The 20,132-nt window shown below is 39.0% G+C and overlaps 1 protein-coding gene across 1 annotated transcript in view; it reads left to right on the top strand.

Moving 5' to 3' along the window:
* Window positions 1-218: 218 nt before the first annotated feature.
* epha3 (eph receptor A3) overlaps window positions 219-20,132 on the top strand; it is a 217,238-nt gene continuing 197,324 nt past the window's right edge. The window contains exons 1-2 of the mRNA XM_059342240.1: window positions 219-492; window positions 17,833-17,897. Coding sequence (XP_059198223.1) covers window positions 399-492; window positions 17,833-17,897 — 159 coding nt within the window. The 5' untranslated portion in view covers window positions 219-398. The remainder of the gene's footprint in view (window positions 493-17,832; window positions 17,898-20,132) is intronic.

Here is a 20,132-nt window from a genome sequence, read left to right as displayed (position 1 = left end):
TGTCATTTTTTGCAGTGTAAATACTGTAAACATTTGAATTATGGCTCATAAGACCATATGGTGTCTCCCCCTTTCGTTCCCACATATATCCCCAATATTCCTCCCAGTCTGACTGACTCATATTACAGTTTTTTCGAGCTGTGAAATCTGCTGAATAGAGAAGAATCTGTCTCCCACGTCAAGAAGAAGAGCGAGGCCCGCGGTGGAGGATCCACAGTGACCTGTGGTGAACCTGAGCTGGTTCTGTCTGTCAGACTCTGTAGGACCCAGCGGAAAAGAGCTGCACCAGGAGAGAGAGGGAGAGAGAGAGAGAGAGAGAGAGAGAGAGGAGGAGAAGGAGAGAGGAGGCTCAGATCAGTCAGTGGCTTCATGGAGTTATGTTCCTCTGATCCGCCGCCATGGATTGCAATCCGCGATCTCTCCTTTTCTTTTTTCCTCTTTTATTCTCCTGCGTTCTTCCTGCGTTCCCCGTCATCTACCCTCCGAACGAAGGTAAGAACTCACGCAAAGGACATGTGGCTCTCTCTCTCTCTCTGTGTGTGTGGTAATGTGTGTGTTAGTGTGTGTTAGTGTGTGCGCTTCTGTCTCTCTCTCCGCGGACTTACTGTCCAAAAAACATCCGATCATAACAATAAGAAGAGGATCCAAAAAGAAGCGCACGGAGCGGACAGACAAAGAGCAGCAGCGGTGGATACGAGCCCGAACACACAAATAATGAGACAATCAAGTTGGACAGAAGAGCCCAAAACAAGCCTCACAATGCCGCCTCGTGCCGGATCATCTTTGGGGTTAATAGTTGTTGAAACGCGGATGAATGAATGTGAGAAACGGCAGACAGGAGATCCCCGAGCGGCGCAGCGCGGCGCAGCGCGGAGTTATCACGGAGAGAGAGGAACTCCGCTGCTCCGCTCTCTGTCTCTCTGTCTGTCTCTCTGTCTCTCTGTCTGTCTCTCTGTTCTCCACTATGTGTTGATCCGCTTCATCCACGTTTGTTTTTTGTTTTTTGTGTTTCCGCCCCACTAAGGTCCGATTTAAAGGCGATAAACAGAAGATGAGAGGATCGCAGAGTGCGTAAAAACGCGGATGTCTGGTTTTATCTGGTCTCTGACCTGGATCCATCCAGACTCGATGTGCTCCGAGCCTTTCACCAACACATCTATAACCACTCTGTTTGGAATTATATTTAATTAAACCAGTTCAATTCAACAAAGAGCCAGACTGCCTGTTCCTCTTATTCTCAGTCTGAACCACTTCTTCTCTAATTCTCAGCATGTGGTTTATTCTGCTCCACTCCGCTGCTCCACACGTGAAACTGCGGAGGAAACAAGTGAACCAACCTCCTTTTTTATTCTTTATTATTCGCCTCTTTATTTGCTTCACTTTCTCCTCTTGGGCATTTTTAGTATTTTATTTATTTCCCAGAGGAAGTGTCACTTTCACGCCCTGCTGTAAATGCTTGTCATGGTTCATGTGTTCAAAGTAAAAAAGGAAAGAAAAGGAAACTGTGAGTTGTGTAAAGGTGAAAACTGCCCACAGGGAGAGAACACACACACACACACACACACACACACACACACACACACACACACACACACACACACACACACACACACACACACACACATTTGGGTGAAGATTTGGGTCAAACTGTCAAACGGGACTGAGCTCACAATTAGCCTCCACTTAGAATAAAATACTCGCTGCGCAGATTGGTGCGTTAATAAAGTCTCTTATTTTGAAATGTTGCTGCAGGAGAATTCCAGAGGAAGATGGTGATTTACAGCTTAATACCAATAAAGTCATTAAATGAGTCTGAGTGAGCTTTTAGTAGGTGTAATCTGCTCTGCAGTCATTATGTTCACAGGCAGAAAACTGATCCTTCCGCCGCTCGGAGAGAAAATGTAAGAAAGTTTTTAAAAAAAAGGCATTTCTAGTGTTGTAGAGTAAGTTTGGAGAGTTTTGGTGAATAGGTCAAAAGATCAAATGTTATCTGAAGGGAAACTGTCTTCATATCATCGTTGTGTTGTTTCCGTGGAGTTTATTTGTCCTGCAGACTGATGAAGATCAGCCGGGAACCAAACCACTGAACCGGTTTATTTTTCATCCGTGATTTCCTCCTAAAGGTTTATTTGCACTTCTGTAATAAGTTTAAACCTGGAAAAAATGAACGAAAATATCAGTTGGAGGCCATATATATAGAGAGAGACTCATCCAATATTTAAAATGATAATAATAATACATTCTGTACAGTTTTGTGCGCCACGGCGCGTTTCCACTGTCAGCTCTGTCTCTGTGCGTAATTGTTAATACGAGATATCAGTACAAATTTAATTTATGGTGTTTTTTTAATGCTAAATATGACAAAAAAGTGCTTAATTGTGTAAAAGTGAGAGAGTGAAGGTCAGCTAGGCCTGAAGTGAGTCTGTTTAGTGAATCTGAGAGCAGCTTTTCCCCCCAGACACTTATTTTATTAACATTTATTATATAATAGTTAACATTTAAGACGTTTAATGAGGCATACAGCTGATGGGAAATAAGTAGCAGAGAGCTCAGCACTGAAAAAAGAAACAGAACCACATAAAATACACACCCTGCTGACTAAATATACAACTGGAGAGTGTGTGTGAGAGTGTGTGTGAGGAAGAAAGTGAAAAAAGACGGAGAGAAACCCTTTAACCGCTCTGCGAGTTAGCAGGAGGAGAAAAAGTGCGAATTTTCAAAATAAAAAATAAAAAAACGACAATTAAATTCACCTTTTCCAGGACAAAAATCAGCCAGAGAGTGTCAGTATCGAGCTGCTGCGTCTCTGGATTGAATAAAAATTCATCCAGACTGTAACAGAACCGTAAATTTGACCCCATAACTGCATAAAAAGCGCATTTTGAATGAGCAGAGAGCTTCTTTATCTGGTCTAAATCAACCGTTTCACTGTGTTCATGCTAATATCTGGTCCTGCTTTATTATAAATCTCATCAGGCTGCAGATCCACAGCTGCTATCTTCAAGGTGAAGTCACAAAAGCAGATAAAAATCAACGTAAAGCTCCAAACTCACTCACCTTCACTCAGTAAAGCAGATAAAGTAAAGCAGAGGACGCGGAAACTTTCACTATAAAAGCAGATTTGAGGCTCAAAATCACTGTCTGCTTTTCTAAAAGTCACCTTAAAACGTGCCCGAGAGTTACTTTCTTCTTTTTTTTAATTGTACTCATGTGTATAATTAAAGCCTGACAAATCACAAAGTGTTCACACGAGTGGAGAATAAAGTTCTGCAGGCTTTTATTTTTTAAGCTGCTGCTGATCTGATGGACGCGCTGAGAAAAAACACACCCAGAATTATATTATATTATATAACACGCTTTATAAACTTTAAACTCGATAATTATAATAAAGGGATCTGCTGTAAATTCGTTGACACACTGCAGCTTATAATAAACCAATAGCAGTAAATGAGGATTTAAATAATAAAGGCTTTATTTTGAAAAGTTTAAGACTCACTGGGACTTTTCACAGACTTAAATTAATTAAAAAGTATATATATTTTTACGGAAAACAAACCTCAACGTTTAACAGGATGATGGAAAACTTGTGTTATGATTTTATTATTTCCCTGCTCCTTTATGAGCTCTGGTTCTGGTTCTTGTCAGGTCGGATCCGGCTCGGCACCGAGCCTTTATAAACCAACACTTATTTTTTTCTCTAGAACAGGTTTTCACTGTGTGGCTTTCATTAGGCCGTAATGATCTATAAAACTTTGGGGAAAAGTTGAGTAAATTCAGACGGAAACCCTCCTGAAGTGTCGCGGAGTCTTTAAAACTTCAACCAGGTTTGATATTTTTCAGATATTGTGTGCAAAAAAAATAATTTTCCATATTTAATCGAAAAAACAAGAAGTGAAGTTGTGAGTTGCGGTGCTGTGGTGCAGTGTGGTGCAGCTTGTCCCCTTTGCGGGGCAGCCTGGTGGGCTGCGGGCCGCTGCGGGGCGCCGGGAGGCCTCGGGTATTTTTAGCCGGCGGGAGGGCGCCTCGGGCCGGGGAGCTCTGCGCTGAGCCCCGCTGGGACGGAGGGCGGCAGTGAGCGATGGGACCCAACAAAGGTGCTGCAAATGTGCTTACACAGGGCCCTCCTTTCAAAATAAACCTGCTCTCTACCTAGACTAGGCCTGGCTCTGTGTGTGTGTGTGTAGGTGTGTGTGTGTGTGTGTGTGTGTAGGTGTGTGTGCGTGAGAGTGAGAAAGACTGTCAGCAAATGTTTGTGTATGCTCTTGTTGAGTGTGTATGTGCAGGAATATATGCAGTTTGTGCGTGTAAATCTTGTAAATGCTTTTATTTTGAAAGGGGATGAGTGTTTATCTATTTTTAAGTACAAATGCATGTGTTTCGTTGTGTGTTTGTCCCTCTAGTTTCTCTGATGGGGCGCGTCTTTTAGTGTGATTTTTTTTTGTGATCCCAAACTATACACTCTGTGTGTGTGTGTGTGTGTGTGTGTGTGTGTGTAGGTGTAGGTGTGTGTGCGTGAGAGTGAGAAAGACTGTCAGCAAATGTTTGTGTATTCTCTTGTTGAGTGTGCATGTGCAGGAATATGTGCATGTTTTGCATCTGAGTTGTGCAGTTTGTGCGTGTAAATCCTGTAAATGCTTTTATTTTGAAAGGGGATGTGTGTTTATCTATATTTAAGTACAAATACATGTGTTTCTTTGTGTGTTTGTCCCTCTAGTTTCTCTGATGGGGCGCGTCTTTTAGTGTGATTTTATTTTTGTTATCCCAAACTATACACTGTGTGTGTGTGTGTGTGTGTGTGTGTGTGTGTGTGTGTGTGTGTTTTTGTGTGTGTGTGATGGAGAGTGCCATCTTCAATTTAACAGCATGTGTTTCAGCCTTCAGATTTAGATTTTAAAAGAAAGAAAGAATAGGAGAAATGCAGGTGTGTGTTTCTATGTGTGTTTCTGTGTGTGTGTGTGTGTGTGTGTGTTTCTGTGTGTGTGAGGCTATAAGATAATACAGTATGTTTGCAGGGGTGTTGTGTGCCTTTGTGTGTGTTTATATGAGTCATAAGTGTAAGAAAGAGAAGGAAAGAAAGAAAGAAAGGAAGGAAGGAAGAATGAAGGAAATAAAGGTATATTTGTGTGTGTTCCTGTATGTGAGGCTAGTGTGCCTTTATGCGAGTGTGATATGTGTATATAAGTGTAAGTATGTGTGTGTTTCTTTGTGTGCAGAGATATAAAATATTACAGTATGTGTGCATTTACGTGAGTATGATGTGTTTATATGAGTCATATAAGTGTAAAGCAGGAGATGAAAGAAGGAAAGAAAGAAAGAAAGGTGTTTGTGTTTCTGTGTGTGAGGCTATACAATCATACAGTGTGTGTGTAGGAGTGTGTGTGTGTATGAGTCAGGAGATGTAAGAAAGAGAGAAGGAAAGAAAGAAAAGAAAGAAAGAAAGAGAGGAATGGGGGCAGAGGGGTTGGGCAGCAGCAGCAGCATCAGACAGAGCGACTCTGAACTGAATAATTCATAATGGGAGGTGAACACTTCACCCTTTAACACAGACACAAGTCGCCTCGCTCTGCCTCACACACACACACACACACACACACACACACACACACACACTGCAACACACAGCCCTTCCACTATGATCCAAACATGTGTACGAGACTTTTTCTATTGTTTGTTGAGTCCAGATGGAAGATCTCCGCTTTGCTGATCAGCCATGTGTTGATTCAGAGCAGACACACTGACTGACAGCTTCTTCTTCTTCTGCTTCTTCTTCTTCTTCTTCTTCTTCTTCTTCTTCTTCTTCTTCTTCTGCTGTTTCTACTCATGCATCACTTTAAATATGAGCCCTGCAGGCTGTAGATCATATCTCCATTTACATGTTTTATATCATCATCTGCCATCAGACGGGAGATCCAGATCCATAAAAACCAGGACAAACAGACTAAAAAACAGTTTCTATCCAACACTGAGCGCTGCTACCAGAGCTTTTACATTTTACATTTTACATTTTATGAAGGTGGACGTGTATGGGTGGATATGTGTGAGGTTTTTATGCACTTTTTCATGTCCATAGTGACTTTTTTAAATCTATATTTAAGTACAAATACATGTGTTTCTTTGTGTGTTTGACCCTCTAGTTTTTTGGATACGGCGCGTCTTTTAGTGTGATTTTTTTTCTTATCCGTAACAATACCCAGTACTTGTGTTTACGCGTGTGTGTGTGTGTGTGTGTGTGTGTGTGTGTGTGTGTGTGTGTGTGTGTCTGTGTGTGTGTGTGTGTGTGTGTGTGTGTGTGTGAGAGTGAGAACGACTGTCAGCAAATCTTTGTGTATGCTTTTGTTGAGTGTATGTGCAGGAATATGTCCATGTTTTGCATCTGAGTTGTGCAGTTTGTGCGTGTAAATGCTTTTATTTTGAAAGGGGATGTGTGTTTATCTATTTTTTAAGTACAAATACATGTGTTTCTTTGTGTATTTGTCCCTCTAGTTTCTTGGAAAGGGCGCGTCTTTTAGTGTGATTTTTTTGTTATCCGTAACTATACACAGCGCCTGTGTTTATGCGTGTGTGTGTGTGTGTGTGTGTGTGTGTGTGTGTGTGTGAAAGAATGTCAGTAAATGTGTGTGTATGCTCTTGTTGAGTGTGCATGTGCAGGAATACTTATTTTTTTATTGCTTTTGCACTGAAAAAGAAATGCACTTAATTTTGTTGCACCTGTTACAATGACAAATAAATATATTATTATTATATTATTATTATTATATCTTACTGGAAGTTTGTGCTGGGCAGAAATGCAGTTAAATGATGAGAACATAGACTTCAAAATAAGCCTCTGTAGATCTCTGCTCCAATGTTTCCTGTTAATATTTCAGCGTATGCTATGCCAAGAGATAGTAGGTCAGTAAAAAAATAAATAAAACGAGAGAGAGAGAGAGAGGATTACGTTGCAATGTGACACGTCTCAGATTGTATTAGCAAGGTGCTCATTAGGTTTACAGGCTGGATGATACACACACACACACACACACACACACACACACACACACACACACACACACACACACACCCATCCAGCATTCCAGCAGCTTATGAAAGCTCTCAGGACGCCGTGGTGCCCGTGGCGAGAATCTTCTCATGCTTACATTCTGTTCTGTCAGGGTCAGAGTGTGTGTGTGTGTGTGTGTGTGTGTGTGTGTGTGGCCTATAGGTATGTGTTTATATATTGATTCACCTGTTTCTACCTCTGTGATGTTTTGCTCCCTTTCCAGACAGGCTGGCTCAGTTTGCTATTAATACTCAGAGTTCCCGTTCAGAGGCACTCCCTGATGGGGCAGGGGCTATATGCTTGGCTGGCGCTAGCTCGCTAACCGACCGCGCATGTGTGTGTGTGTGTGTGTGTGTGTGTGTGTGTGTGTGTGAGAGAGGGAGTGAGAGAGAGTGAGAACGACTGTCAGCAAATGTTTGTGTATGCTCTTGTTGAGTGCGCATGTGCAGGAATATGTTCATGTTTTGCATCTGAGTTGTGCAGTTTGTGCGTGTTAATGCTTTTATTTTGAAAGGGGATGTGTGTTTATCTATATTTAAGTACAAAAATATGTGTTTCCTTGTGTGTTTGCCCCTCTAGTTTCTAGGATAGGGCGCGTCTTTTAGTGTGATTTTTTTTTGTTATCCGTAACTATACACATCGCCTGTGTTTATGCGCGTGTGTGTGTGTGTGTGTGTGTTTTTGTGTGTGTGTGTGTGTGTGTGTGTGTGTGTGTGTGTGTGCGCTGATTTCTCCAGCCAAGTGCAGCTAAATTAAAGATTTGTACCCCAAAATGACCTTTATTTGTTCAATAATAAAAAAAGAAGAAGAAAACTAAACATCTTACTTCAATCTTGCATCAGAGTTGTGCAGTTTATGCGTATAAATGCTTTTATTTTGAAAGGGGATGTGTGTTTATCTATATTTAAGTACAAAAACATGTGTTTCTTTGTGTGTTTGCCCCTCTAGTTTCTAGGATAGGGTGCATCTTTTGGTGCGATTTTTTTTTAGTTCTGCCTAACTATACACATTGCTTGTGTTTATACATGCGTGTGTGTGTGTGTCTGTGTGTGTGTGTGTGTGTGCTGATTTCTCCAGCCAAGTGCAGCTAAATTAAAGATTTGCACCCCAAAATGACCTTTATTTGTTCAATAATAAAAAAAAGAAGAAGAAAACTAAACATCTAACTTCAATCTTGCATCCGAGTTGTGCAGTTTGTGCGTGTAAATGCTTTTATTTTGAAAGGGGATTTTGTTAATCTATATTTAAGTACAAATGCATGTGTTTCTTTGTGTGTTTGCCCCTCTAGTTTTGCGTCTTTTGGTCTGATTTTTTTCTTATGCTCACTATACACAGTGCTTGTGTTTATGCATGCCTGTGTGTGTGTTTTTGTGTGTGTGTGTGTGTGTGTGCTGATTTCCCCAACCAAGTGCAGCTAATTTAAAGATTTGTACCCCAAAATGACCTTTATTTGTTCAATAATAAAAAAAAGAACTTCAATCTAACTTCAATCTTGCATCCGAGCTGTGCAGATTGTGCGTATAAATGCTTTTATTTTGAAAGGGGATGTGTGTTTATCTATATTTAAGTACAAAAACATGTACTTCTTTGTGTGTTTGCCCCTCTAGTTTTGCGTCTTTTGGTCTGATTTTTTTCTTATGCTCACTATACACAGTGCTAGTGTTTATGCATGCCTGTGTGTGTGTTTGTGTGTGTTTTTGTGTGTGTGGGTGCTGATTTCCCCAGCCAAGTGCAGCTGGAGGGGCTTTTTTTTTCCTCCCGCGATATGAGAGCCGTCTAATTTTCTGCTCTCAAATTCCCCCGCTCGGCTCAATTTGAGTGGTGGGCTCGGCTCGTTGAGAAATGTAAATTGGAAGCAATGGCCCTGGATGCTGAGCTGCTATTATCTGACAGGAACAGATAGCTTCATTAGCCGCTAATAGCAACGTGTCTGCTGCCACTCAGCTGGCTCAGGGCTTAGCTTAGCTTAGCGTAGCTAGCGCTCAGGTGAGATGCTTTTCCAGCCTGGAATGTGATAATAAGTCTCCCTGAGTGTCTCTGAATCTTCCTTCCAGGCTCTTTTTTTTATTTTTTTTGCCGCTCTGGCTGATAGTTATCAGACGAGCCTGCTGGAGGAAATGATGATTTCCATCTCAAGCTTTTATTCTAGTGTGAAACAACAATTAGTTCACAGAGCGGCACAATCACTTCCCTCTGCACATTTACTTCATGCTGCTTCTTTAGAGGAATAAAGGAGACCAGGGACAGGTGGAACACCTTCAGTTCCTCCAATCAGAAACAAGCTGCTGTAAACAATTGTCTTGGAAATTAACAGTAGAATACTGGCAGCATTCTACTGTTAATTTTACAGTTCCTCTACTGTTATTTACTGTGATAAAACCACATACTGAATTACAGTAAAATCCTGCATTTCATTGATTTTTACACTAGACTGAAACACAGTATAGTGCTGAAGCTAGTTGCAATATTGTTGCAGTATACAATGCAGTCATTTTCTGTAAATAGAGCATATTACTGTCTGAAAGCCAATTACTATGAATTAACCCATTGAGGCCTAAAACGCCTGTAAAACCTCTCGGCGATTTTAAAATGACCCCCTAAAACCTGAAGTTTTTCTGTAAATTCAACAGAAGTGTCAACGCTTCTACTAAATAATAGATTTTTCAGCCTCTGTAGCTTATACAAATACTACAAAATGATGTATCCACTTTCCAGGCTTCAATTGGTTAAGCGCTGTCTTCAGTGTAACCTCAGTCATTTTAATAAACCATATACTGAATGAGTTAGTTAAGTAAAATACATTAAAAATGTGTAGAAGAAGAGACTTAGAAAATATCATATATATATATATGTCATATATTTTATGGGAAACGGCAAGCTACCTTCAAATTATTGCCCAGAATGCATTTTTTTCTACAGTATAATACCTTTTTAATGGAAAACAGTATGTTACTGTCACAATTTGGCTGTTTTCTTACAGTAATCTGTTAGTGTAGAGCAGATCTGGGCCGTGTGAGGTCACCCAGAAATTAGAAAGCAATACAACTGCGGTGCTTTTATTTTGAAGGCGATGTTGCTTTTTGCATAAAGTTAATAAATGACTGGTTTACTGCATAACAGTGTTTTTGGTTGGTTTTTGATGTTTTGCTAAAAAGTGTTCCAAGCGTCCCCGGTCTCCCGTACGTCTGACTGGACTGAAATAGTTTTCAGAGCGCCACAGCGCTCCGTCATGACCCACAAACCCTCTGGTTGGCTCTGGTTGGCTCTGGTTGGCTCTGGTTGGCTCTCTTTGGCTCTGGTTGGCTCTGGTTGGCTCTGGTTGGCTCTGGTTGACTCTGGTTGGCTCTGGTTGGCTCTGGTTGGCTCTGGTTGGCTCTCTTTGGCTCTGGTTGGCTCTCATTGGCTCTGGTTGGCTCTGGTTGGCTCTGGTTGGCTCTGGTTGGCTCTCATTGGCTCTGGTTGGCTCTGGTTGGCTCTGGTTGGCTCTGGTTGGCTCTGGTTGGCTCTGGTTGGCTCTCTGGTTGGCTCTGGTTGGCTCTGGTTGGCTCTGGTTGGCTCTGGTTGGCTCTGGTTGGCTCTAGTTGGCTCTGGTTGGCTCTGGTTGGCTCTCTGGTTGGCTCTGGTTGGCTCTGGTTGGCTCTGGTTGGCTCTCATTGCCTCTGGTTGACTCTGGTTGGCTCTCTTTGGCTCTGGTTGGCTCTGGTTGGCTCTGGTTGACTCTGGTTGGCTCTGGTTGGCTCTGGTTGGCTCTGGTTGGCTCTGGTTGGCTCTTGTTGACTCTGGTTGGCTCTGGTTGGCTCTGGTTGGCTCTGGTTGGCTCTCTGGTTGGCTCTGGTTGGCTCTGGTTGGCTCTGGTTGGCTCTGGTTGGCTCTGGTTGGCTCTGGTTGGCTCTCTGGTTGGCTCTGGTTGGCTCTGGTTGGCTCTGGTTGGCTCTCATTGGCTCTGGCTGGCTCTCTGGTTGGCTCTGGTTGGCTCTGATTGGCTCTGGTTGGCTCTCTTTGGCTCTCTGGCTGCCTGTTACTCTGCTGCTTACTGGAGCTTTGAATGGAGAGTACAGGGAGATTGTATTCCTCATATTTTCACAGTGAATAGACTTACAGCTGCAGGGCCTGACTGACTGCACCGCTTCTTCACTTTGCTGTGTGTGTGTGTGTGTGTGTGTGTGTGTGTGTGTGTGTGTGTGTGTGTTGAGCTGTGGACTGATTTGCTCTCAGCAGGATGAGGAGGAAAGAGGCTGAGTCAGTTTCAGGTTGGAACTTAAAGGAAGAGGCCTTTTGTCGGATTGTTGGGACTTTATTGTTCCACCATCTGTTTACATTAGCTCATTATTCATTTTCCTTTCATGCATTCTTTCTCATGCAGGTCACTTCAGTCTGCACCTTAGTAATCACTGCAGCATGCAAATTCATGGGTTCTTTATTTTTAGTTTTTATTGCTTTTGGACGATAAGTTCGGTAAAATGTGGCAAAGTAAACGGAGTCAGTTGCTTTAAAAATAATTAATGATGTAAAGATCTGTTCCCAAAAACAATCTGGAATAATGCAGTTTTGGAAAGTAAAGTCACTTTAATGTTCAATTAAAAAAAATGAAGAAGAAAACTAAACATCTTACTTAAATCTGCACAAATCTGAGTCTTGTTGCATGGAGGTAAAATGTGGCAAAGTGTTGGTAAATATATTGAGAAAAATTCAAATTAAATTAACTGAATCCGATCGTTTGATGGGGAATGATGAGCAGGAGACTGTAAATGTTATTTTTTGGCACTTTTGTTGAGTTTTGGCTGCTATTTTGGTCAGATCTCTCTTGAAAAAAAAAATAAATCTGAAATTCTTATTGCTTTTGGACGATAAGTTCGGTAAAATGTGGCAAAGTAAACGGAGTCAGTTGCTTTAAAAAGAATTAATAATTGTAAGATCTACACCAAAAATGACCTTTATTTGTTCAGTAATACAAAAAAGAAGAAGAAAACTAAACATCATATTTAAATCTGCAGGAATCTGAGTCTTGTTGCATGGAGCTAACACCATTTGTAACACTTCCTCCCACTTGATATCTTGGTTTCCTTTCTTTAAAACTAATAAATGATGTAAAGATCTGAACCCAAAAACAACCTGGAATAATGCAGTTTTGGAAAGTAAAGTCACTTTAATGTTCAATAATAAAAATGAAGAAGAAAACTAAACATCTTACTTAAATCTGCAGGAATCTGAGTCTTGTTGCATGGAGGTAAAATGTGGCAAAGTGTTGGGAAATATATTGAGAAAAATTAAAATTAAATTAACTGAATCCGATCGTTTGATGGCGAATGATGAGCAGGAGACTGTAAATGTTATTTTTTTGGCACTTTTGTTGAGTTTTGGCTGCTATTTTGGTCAGATCTCTCTTGAAAAAGAGATTCTGTCTGTGAAGATTTTAAGGACATACTTTATTAAACTAAATATATTTCACTTTTATATGAATGAACAATATAGCCAAAATGAGGCACAATTCATTGTTTTGTGCTAAAATAATATTTTTTAACATATTTTTGATTCACAGATTCATTACTGTAATGCGTCCGGATAAAAATGTCATGTTTCCCCCACACTTGTATACAATAAACATTTAATAAACTTTATAAAAATAAATATACATTTGTTTAAACATGTATAATGATAGTGAATTAGTGACTTAGTCCACAGAAACAAACACACAGATTATTCTAACAAAAGTAAACGGAAGTCAGTTGCTTTAAGAATAATTCATAATTGTAAGATCTAACAAAAAACGACCTTTATTTATTCAATAATACAAATAAGAAGAAGAAAACTAAGCATCTTATTTAAATCTGCAGGAATCTGAGTCTAACACTATTTGTAACACTTCCTCCCACTTGATATCTTGGTTTCCTTTTCACACTAAAATAAATCATTATTGGTTTTCTCTGTTTGGGAAACAGAATGAAACAGTTTAACTCAATATGTAATTAATTTAGATACATTTAGATAACATTGCCAATTAAAATAATATATTTATCAGCTGCTTTATGTCATTTTATTTGAAGAGACACTCATAAACTGTGTTTAACTTGTTTCTTTAACTTGAATCATGAAGCACGAGGCTGCTCTACATTCCCCGTCCATATGTCACGCTCCATACGACTCTATGAGAATAATTCACACCACAGACATGTGAACATACTAAGAATAGAAAATGTTGCAGCTCATTTCTTATGTGCTCCAGGAAGAAACTTTATGTTGGAGTCGGTTTTATAAACAGAAAGGATCATTAGGCAGAATTTATTTATCTGTAGATGAAAGTAAACTTCATTTTTCACCGTGTTCTGATCTGGTCTGAAGAGGAGGGCAATAGATAATAAAAAGTTATATTTGTTAGAAAGTTATGACTAAGCAGCAATTAAAAGGGAAGCCCCAGAACCAGTGTTTGTTTTATTAATATTTATTACTCTGAGGCAGCACATATCACACCTTCTGTTCAGTTCATTCATGTTTTATATATTTATATTTTCCTTATTAGACTACATTATTCCATAATGTTGTATATAATGTCCATAAATCACTACCATGGCATTGTTTGTTTTTGTTTTAGAACGTTTTAAACCCTTTTAATAGTGTTTTCACCTCAAAAGTAGTTAATTGTAACATTGTAACAAAAATTTCTTGTTGTGAGTTTGAAGGCCAAAATGCCGAATAACAGGCATTTTTTTCAGATCTTTATTAACAACTACAGAAATACAGGCATTCAGGATATAAACAAGACATGCAAAGAAAAATGTCAGTTACAGAAACTTTAGATTAAAATATCTATCTATCTATCTATCTATCTATCTATCTATCTATCTATCCATCTATCCATCTATCCATCTATCTATCCATCTATCTATCTATCCATCCATAATAGTTTATCTATAATAAAACAATAACATAATAAGGCACATATGGGTATAAGGTGCTTACTTTTATTCTATTCTGTTGTTTCTGAAAATAATATTTTAAAATGTAGCAGAGTGCGTTCACATTTCTTCTTCTACTATTATTATACTGTTTCAACACAGCATGATGTAAAAATATCTATATAAAAATAAAATAGTAACATAATAAGGCACATATGGGTATAAGGTGCTTATTTTTATTCTGTTCTGTTGTTTCTGAAAATAATCTTTTAAAGTGTAGCAGAGTGCGTTCACATTTCTTCTTCTACTATTATTATTATTCTGTTTCTAGTGTGTTTCAACTCAGCATGATGTTAATTTAGTAAATGATGGTCCATGCAGAGTCAAACAGATGATTTCAGCACATTGTGGCTCCGTTCCTTATGATTGAAAAATCACGACCATGGCATTGTTTGTTTTTGTTTTAGAACGTTTTAAACCCTTTTAATAGTGTTTTCACCTCAAAAGTAGTTAATTGTAACATTGTAACAAAAATTTCTTGTTGTGAGTTTGAAGGCCAAAATGCCGAACAACAGGCATTTTTTTTTTCAGATCTTTATTAACAATTAGAGAAAAACAGGCATTCAGGATATAAACAAGACATGCAAAGAAAAATGTCAGTTACAGTAACTGTAGATGGAAATATCTATCTATCTATCTATCTATCTATCTATCTATCTATCTATCTATCTATCTATCTATAATAAAACAATAACATAATGAACAACATATAAGTATAAGGTGCTTACTTTTATTCTATTCTGTTGTTTCTGAAAATGAGCTTTTAAAGTGTAGCAGAGTGCGTTCACATTTCTTCTTCTACTATTATTAAACTTTTTCAAGTGTGTTTCAACACAGCATGATGTAAAAATATCTATATAAAAATAAAATAGGAACATAATAAGCCACATATGGGTATAAGGTGCTTACTTTTATACTATTCTGTGGTTTCTGTAAATCAGCTTTTAAAGTGTAGTACAGTGGGTTCACATTTCTTATTTGACATCAACTCTGAAGTCTCTATATAAAATATCAATTCTATTGTTAAAACAATAAAATTAGTTCGGGATTTGGAATTAATCTTGTGGATGTGATCGAACTACAGCCTTTAAAATGTCCTCAAACTAATGAATGATGTCACAACAGTGACTCCGCCCCCTTCTGTTATCCAGTCTGTGGTCACAACCCTGAATTTGCCTTTAAATTCACCTTTAACCACAGACATGGACGCCACCTTGGCTCCAAACCCAGAGCCTTTAGCTAGCAGCATCATGCTAACGGGCTCCTGGTCTGATTGTCGTATTCCATCTGTTAGACATGATTTCCCTCCTGCGTCTCTGTTTCTGTTTGATCTAAATGGATTCTTGGCAGGTCACACACATATATTATTGCATTTCCATTCATTATACATGGAGTTATATTCTGTTTTCAGTGTGGCCAATCACATCTCTGACCACCTCTGGAACTGCTGATTGCCTCTGAATTTGATGCCGTGTTGGTTTACCTGGTGACAGCCCAATCACCATGGGTGTGTATGTGACTAGTAGAAAGGGGCTACATGGGTCAAAAGCAGGAGGCTTGGGAAATAAACACCCCTTCTTCTTCTTGTGTTTTTTTTTAAATATTGGCTTGACTTTAGTTCAGTACGTCTTCAGGATATCTGTGTTGGAGCCAGTTTGCTCAGCCAACTTCAGTTTTGATGCTTTTCATTTACCCATGCTGCCTTGCATGCTCCATTTCATTTCGAACTGCAAAGCGGGCTTACAGGAGTCTTTCCACCAAATGTCCAGGATATGTACAGATAGTATTAGTGAACAGAGAAGGATCTGGAATTACCTCCATCACATTCTGGATGCAGCGATTGGTGGGAGGAGCCAGACGGCTTTGGAGGAGACCTGGGAGATCTAGTGATGGTGGAGAACTTTGTGGAAGGAGTAGTAATGGACAAAAAGACACAAATTAACCAAAAAAGATGCAAAATAACCAAAAAAAGACACAAAATAACCAAAAAAGACACAAATTAACCACAAAAAGATGCAAAATAACCAAAAAAAAAGACAGAAAATAACCGAAAAAGACACAAAATGACAAAAAAAACCCACAAAATGGCCAAAGACATAAAATGACCAAAAAGACACAAAATGACCAAAAAATGACACAAAATAAGCAAGAAAGACACAAATTAACCACAAAAAGATGCAAAATAAAAAAAAAAAAGACAGAAAATAACCGAAAAAGACACAAAATGACAAAAAAAAAAACACAAAATGGCCAAAGACATAAAATAAGCAAGAAAGACACAAAATGACCAAAAACTGAAACAAAATAAGCAAGAAAGACACAAAATGACCAAAAAAAGACACAAATTAACCAGAAAATACACTAAATGGCCAAAAAAGATGCAACATGACCAAAACCAGCCAGACGGCTTTGGAGGAGACCTAGGAGATCTAATGATGGTGGAGAACTTTGTGGAAGGAGTAGCTGATGAAAACTTCCACATGTCCAAAGATGCTCTTATGGCTTTAAGTGATGCCGCCTGGCTGCATACCCAATCACATTCACACACTTTAGATCACCGTATCAGCAGATTTCCTCCTGGAAACACTCCAATAAACCAGGAATAAAAAGTGAAGACGAGACGCCACTTTAGGTCTTCTGTTCAGACCGTCACCATGGAAACGGAGCCTAAAACTGGTTCACATCCTCGCTCAAATCCCTCCCTTCCTCCTTCACCTCAGGTGTGCCCCAGGGCTCTGTCCTGGAGCCCCTCCTCTTCATCGTCTACCTCCTTCCCCTCGTCTTCTGCAAATTTAACATTAACTTCCACCGCTACGCTGATGACACCCAGCTCTACCTCACCACTAAACCCTCGTCCTCTCTCACTGGTTGCATCTCTGAAATAAGAACCTGGTTCACCTTAAACTTCCTTAAATTAAACAGTAATAAAACAGAATTTCCTCCTGAAAAACGCTCGTCTAAACACGGAATAAAAAGTGAAGACGGGACGCCACTTTGGCGTCTTCTGTTCAGACCGTTGTCATGTAAACGAAGCCTCAGTTTAAGCACAAGAATAGAATAAAATAGACATAAACAGAAGAGAATAGAGTCAAATAAAACAGTGTAGAGTCAGTGAGAACAGAGATATCATGTGCATTCACATGCCGTCACAGATTTGGCCTATATCTCATTTGGAACCTGGTCTCACAGGAATCTGTGAAATAGCCACGGATTCGCTTAACTCAAAATCCATGGAATAGCCACGGAATCACTCAAATTTCCGTGAAACTGACACGGATTTTGCTACAATGCAAGTTAATATTTGTTCCTATTGGTTTGTTCCAAGTCACGTGACTTTCAAGGTCCCGGCGGTCAGAACAAAAAACATGGCCGACAGTTCTCTCATTTTTTGTGAAAAAATCAATATTTTGACTTAGTTTCTGCATAAAAATGGATTTTGATCACATTTCTAGCGAGAAATATATGTTTTATTTTCTAAATATTCACTCAGTGAATGTACATAATCACTTTGTATGTTGGAATAGCCACGGGATATGACTGGCATTAACTTGCATTGTAGCCAAATGGCTATTTCACGGATTTCTGTGAGACCATGTTGCTCATTTGAGAGATGGTCTGATGTTAACCAGGCTATCTCACAGCAAGACAAGAAAGCTCTCGCTGTTGGTTAGCATGGTGTGTGTGTGTGTGTGTGTGTGTGTGTGTGTGTGTGTCCGAGGCAGCTGAGTAAATAAAGTGGTGACCAGTGAGGTTGGGGACCCTCCTGTGGGATTAGCTAAAGGCTAATTGGGGCTAACTGGGCCTAGACACTCATATGTTCTTTGTTTGTTCCTCCTCCAGTGAACCTGTTAGACTCTAAAGCGAGCCAAGGAGAGTTGGGATGGATCTCCTACCCGTCTCATGGGGTGAGTACCTCCATCACCTCCACCTCCACATCCACCCACATCATGTCTGAGTCACATCTCCGGGGGGGATTCAACCCCACGACGTCATAAAACCAGAACTCCTGTGGTTCTTATATGTCATGTTGACACAATGAGTCAAGTGCAGATTAACCCACTTCTCTTTAGACGTTTTTTTGTCCATTCTTCGTCTCTTGAGGTCAAAGGTTAAGCATTGGGAGCTCGCCATATGGCTGAGATGCTTAAGGGAAACTGTACTGTGTGGCTCTGTGTGTGTGTGTGTGTTTAAAGGCAGATTAAAGCATTAAAGGGTTTTAGGTCGGAGACACTAAAGCATCCAAAACACTAGAATGTCGACAGGATTACCCTTTTTTTTTTTTTCAGCAAATATCACGCCAACAAACAAACAGAGATAGCATTAGCGTTTAACTGCTGTTGCATGTAAACATTGTAATTCCATTGTTGAGATTTCACTTGTTAATCCATTTTTCCTTCATTAAAATTCAAACCGCCTCATTCTGTCCGTCACGCACGCTTTAATACTCTTGTTACTTGTCTTTTAACACATTTTTTCAAGCCTGTGAGTGATATGAGTGCAATATTAAATAAAAAAAGGAAGTTTTTAAATCCTTTAATCAAAGTTTGTCCCATGCATAACAATATTTTAGGGCTTTTTTTTCTTACACTCATATTTACTCACCATGGTTTAATTCTCACTGCAGTTTATATGATATAATATGAGTTTTATACCTCTATGCAAACAGCAAAATTATGGTTAGATGTAGGGAGAACTCAAACACAGTTATAATGCTATAAATCATTAAAAAAGGTAGCTTTAAATTCTTTTATAATTCTATTTTTGCTATAATTAAGTGCCCACACATTTGACCATTATTGGAGGAAAAAATATTGAGCTTTTTAATTTTTTTTTTTACATTTTATGTCCAAACGTTGATTCAAAAAAGTTAAAACATTGTCTAAAATATAAATAAAGAATTTCAACTAAAGCATGATTTTGATGAGATATCATTATTTTTGAGCCTACACTGTAAAAAATGTGTGTAGAAATTACAGTAAAACTAAGACGAAAGAAATTAAATAAAAAATTGCATATCACCATAATAGGCACTTTTAATTACCGTATATCATGGAATAGTACAAAACTTTTTTCAAACTTTTCAAAACACACAGTTTTACTGTAAAAATATAAACATTTTCATGTACAATTAAAGGAGAAATCCCATATTTTCACTAGGACACAATTACCCTAAATATAAAGGGAATATTCAGTCTAAATTACAGTTTTTGCTGATATTCACATTTAAATTTACAGTAGAAAACCCACTCACTGTCATTTTTACGGTTAAATTCTAGCAACCACAGCTGACGGTATTTTACCGTAAATTAAACAGATATTTTTTACAGTGTAGACATAAAATAAAAAATAAATATCACCGTAGTAGATGCTTTTAATTACTGTAAATGAAGTAAGAGAATAACACTTTTAAACTGTAGAAAACACAGTTTCTTTCAAGTAAAATTAAAGGAGAAATATCATATTTTCACCCTAAAAACAAAGGGAATATTCAGTCTAAATTACAGTTTTTGCTGATATTTACATTTAAATTTACAGTATAAAACCCACTCACTGCAATTTTTTTCGGTTAAGTTCTGGCGACCACAGCTGCTGGTATTTTACGGTAAATTAAACAGATTTTTTATTTTTACAGTGCAGGTTTAGTTTCCCTGACAAAAGTGTCGGCACCACAGAAGAATAAATCTGAGGATAATTTCTGTTTCGGAAGTTTCTGTCGAGGATAAATCATCTTTTTTTATGGCGACTATAAAAAAAGAAACAACCCGCTGGCAGGTTTCTGGGTTCAGACGGGTTAAATATGTGTTTTTGTGCCGAAGTAGGAGAACTTTTCCACCACAACAAAACATGAGAGAATTGTTCAGCTTTCACACAACGTTGCAGCAACGTAGTTTCATACTTTTAGAAAAAAAACCAAGTTAGTGCAGCAGCCTCATCTATCAGCCTGTCTGACCAGAGTCCCTCCACTGGGCTCACACTCTCTGTTTATTTATCTAGCTAGTTAGACTACTGGGCCTCGGGGCTGGCCCACTGACACACACACACACACACACACACACACACACACACACACACACACACACACACATTCTTGTACTTCTGTCTTTGTGAGGACCCTCATTGTAACAGTGAATTCCCTTGCA

Source organism: Centropristis striata, chromosome 10 (assembly GCF_030273125.1).
Source record: "Centropristis striata isolate RG_2023a ecotype Rhode Island chromosome 10, C.striata_1.0, whole genome shotgun sequence".
NCBI classification, from domain to species: Eukaryota; Metazoa; Chordata; class Actinopteri; order Perciformes; family Serranidae; genus Centropristis; species Centropristis striata.
This window is presented reverse-complemented; position numbering and strand designations above follow the sequence as displayed.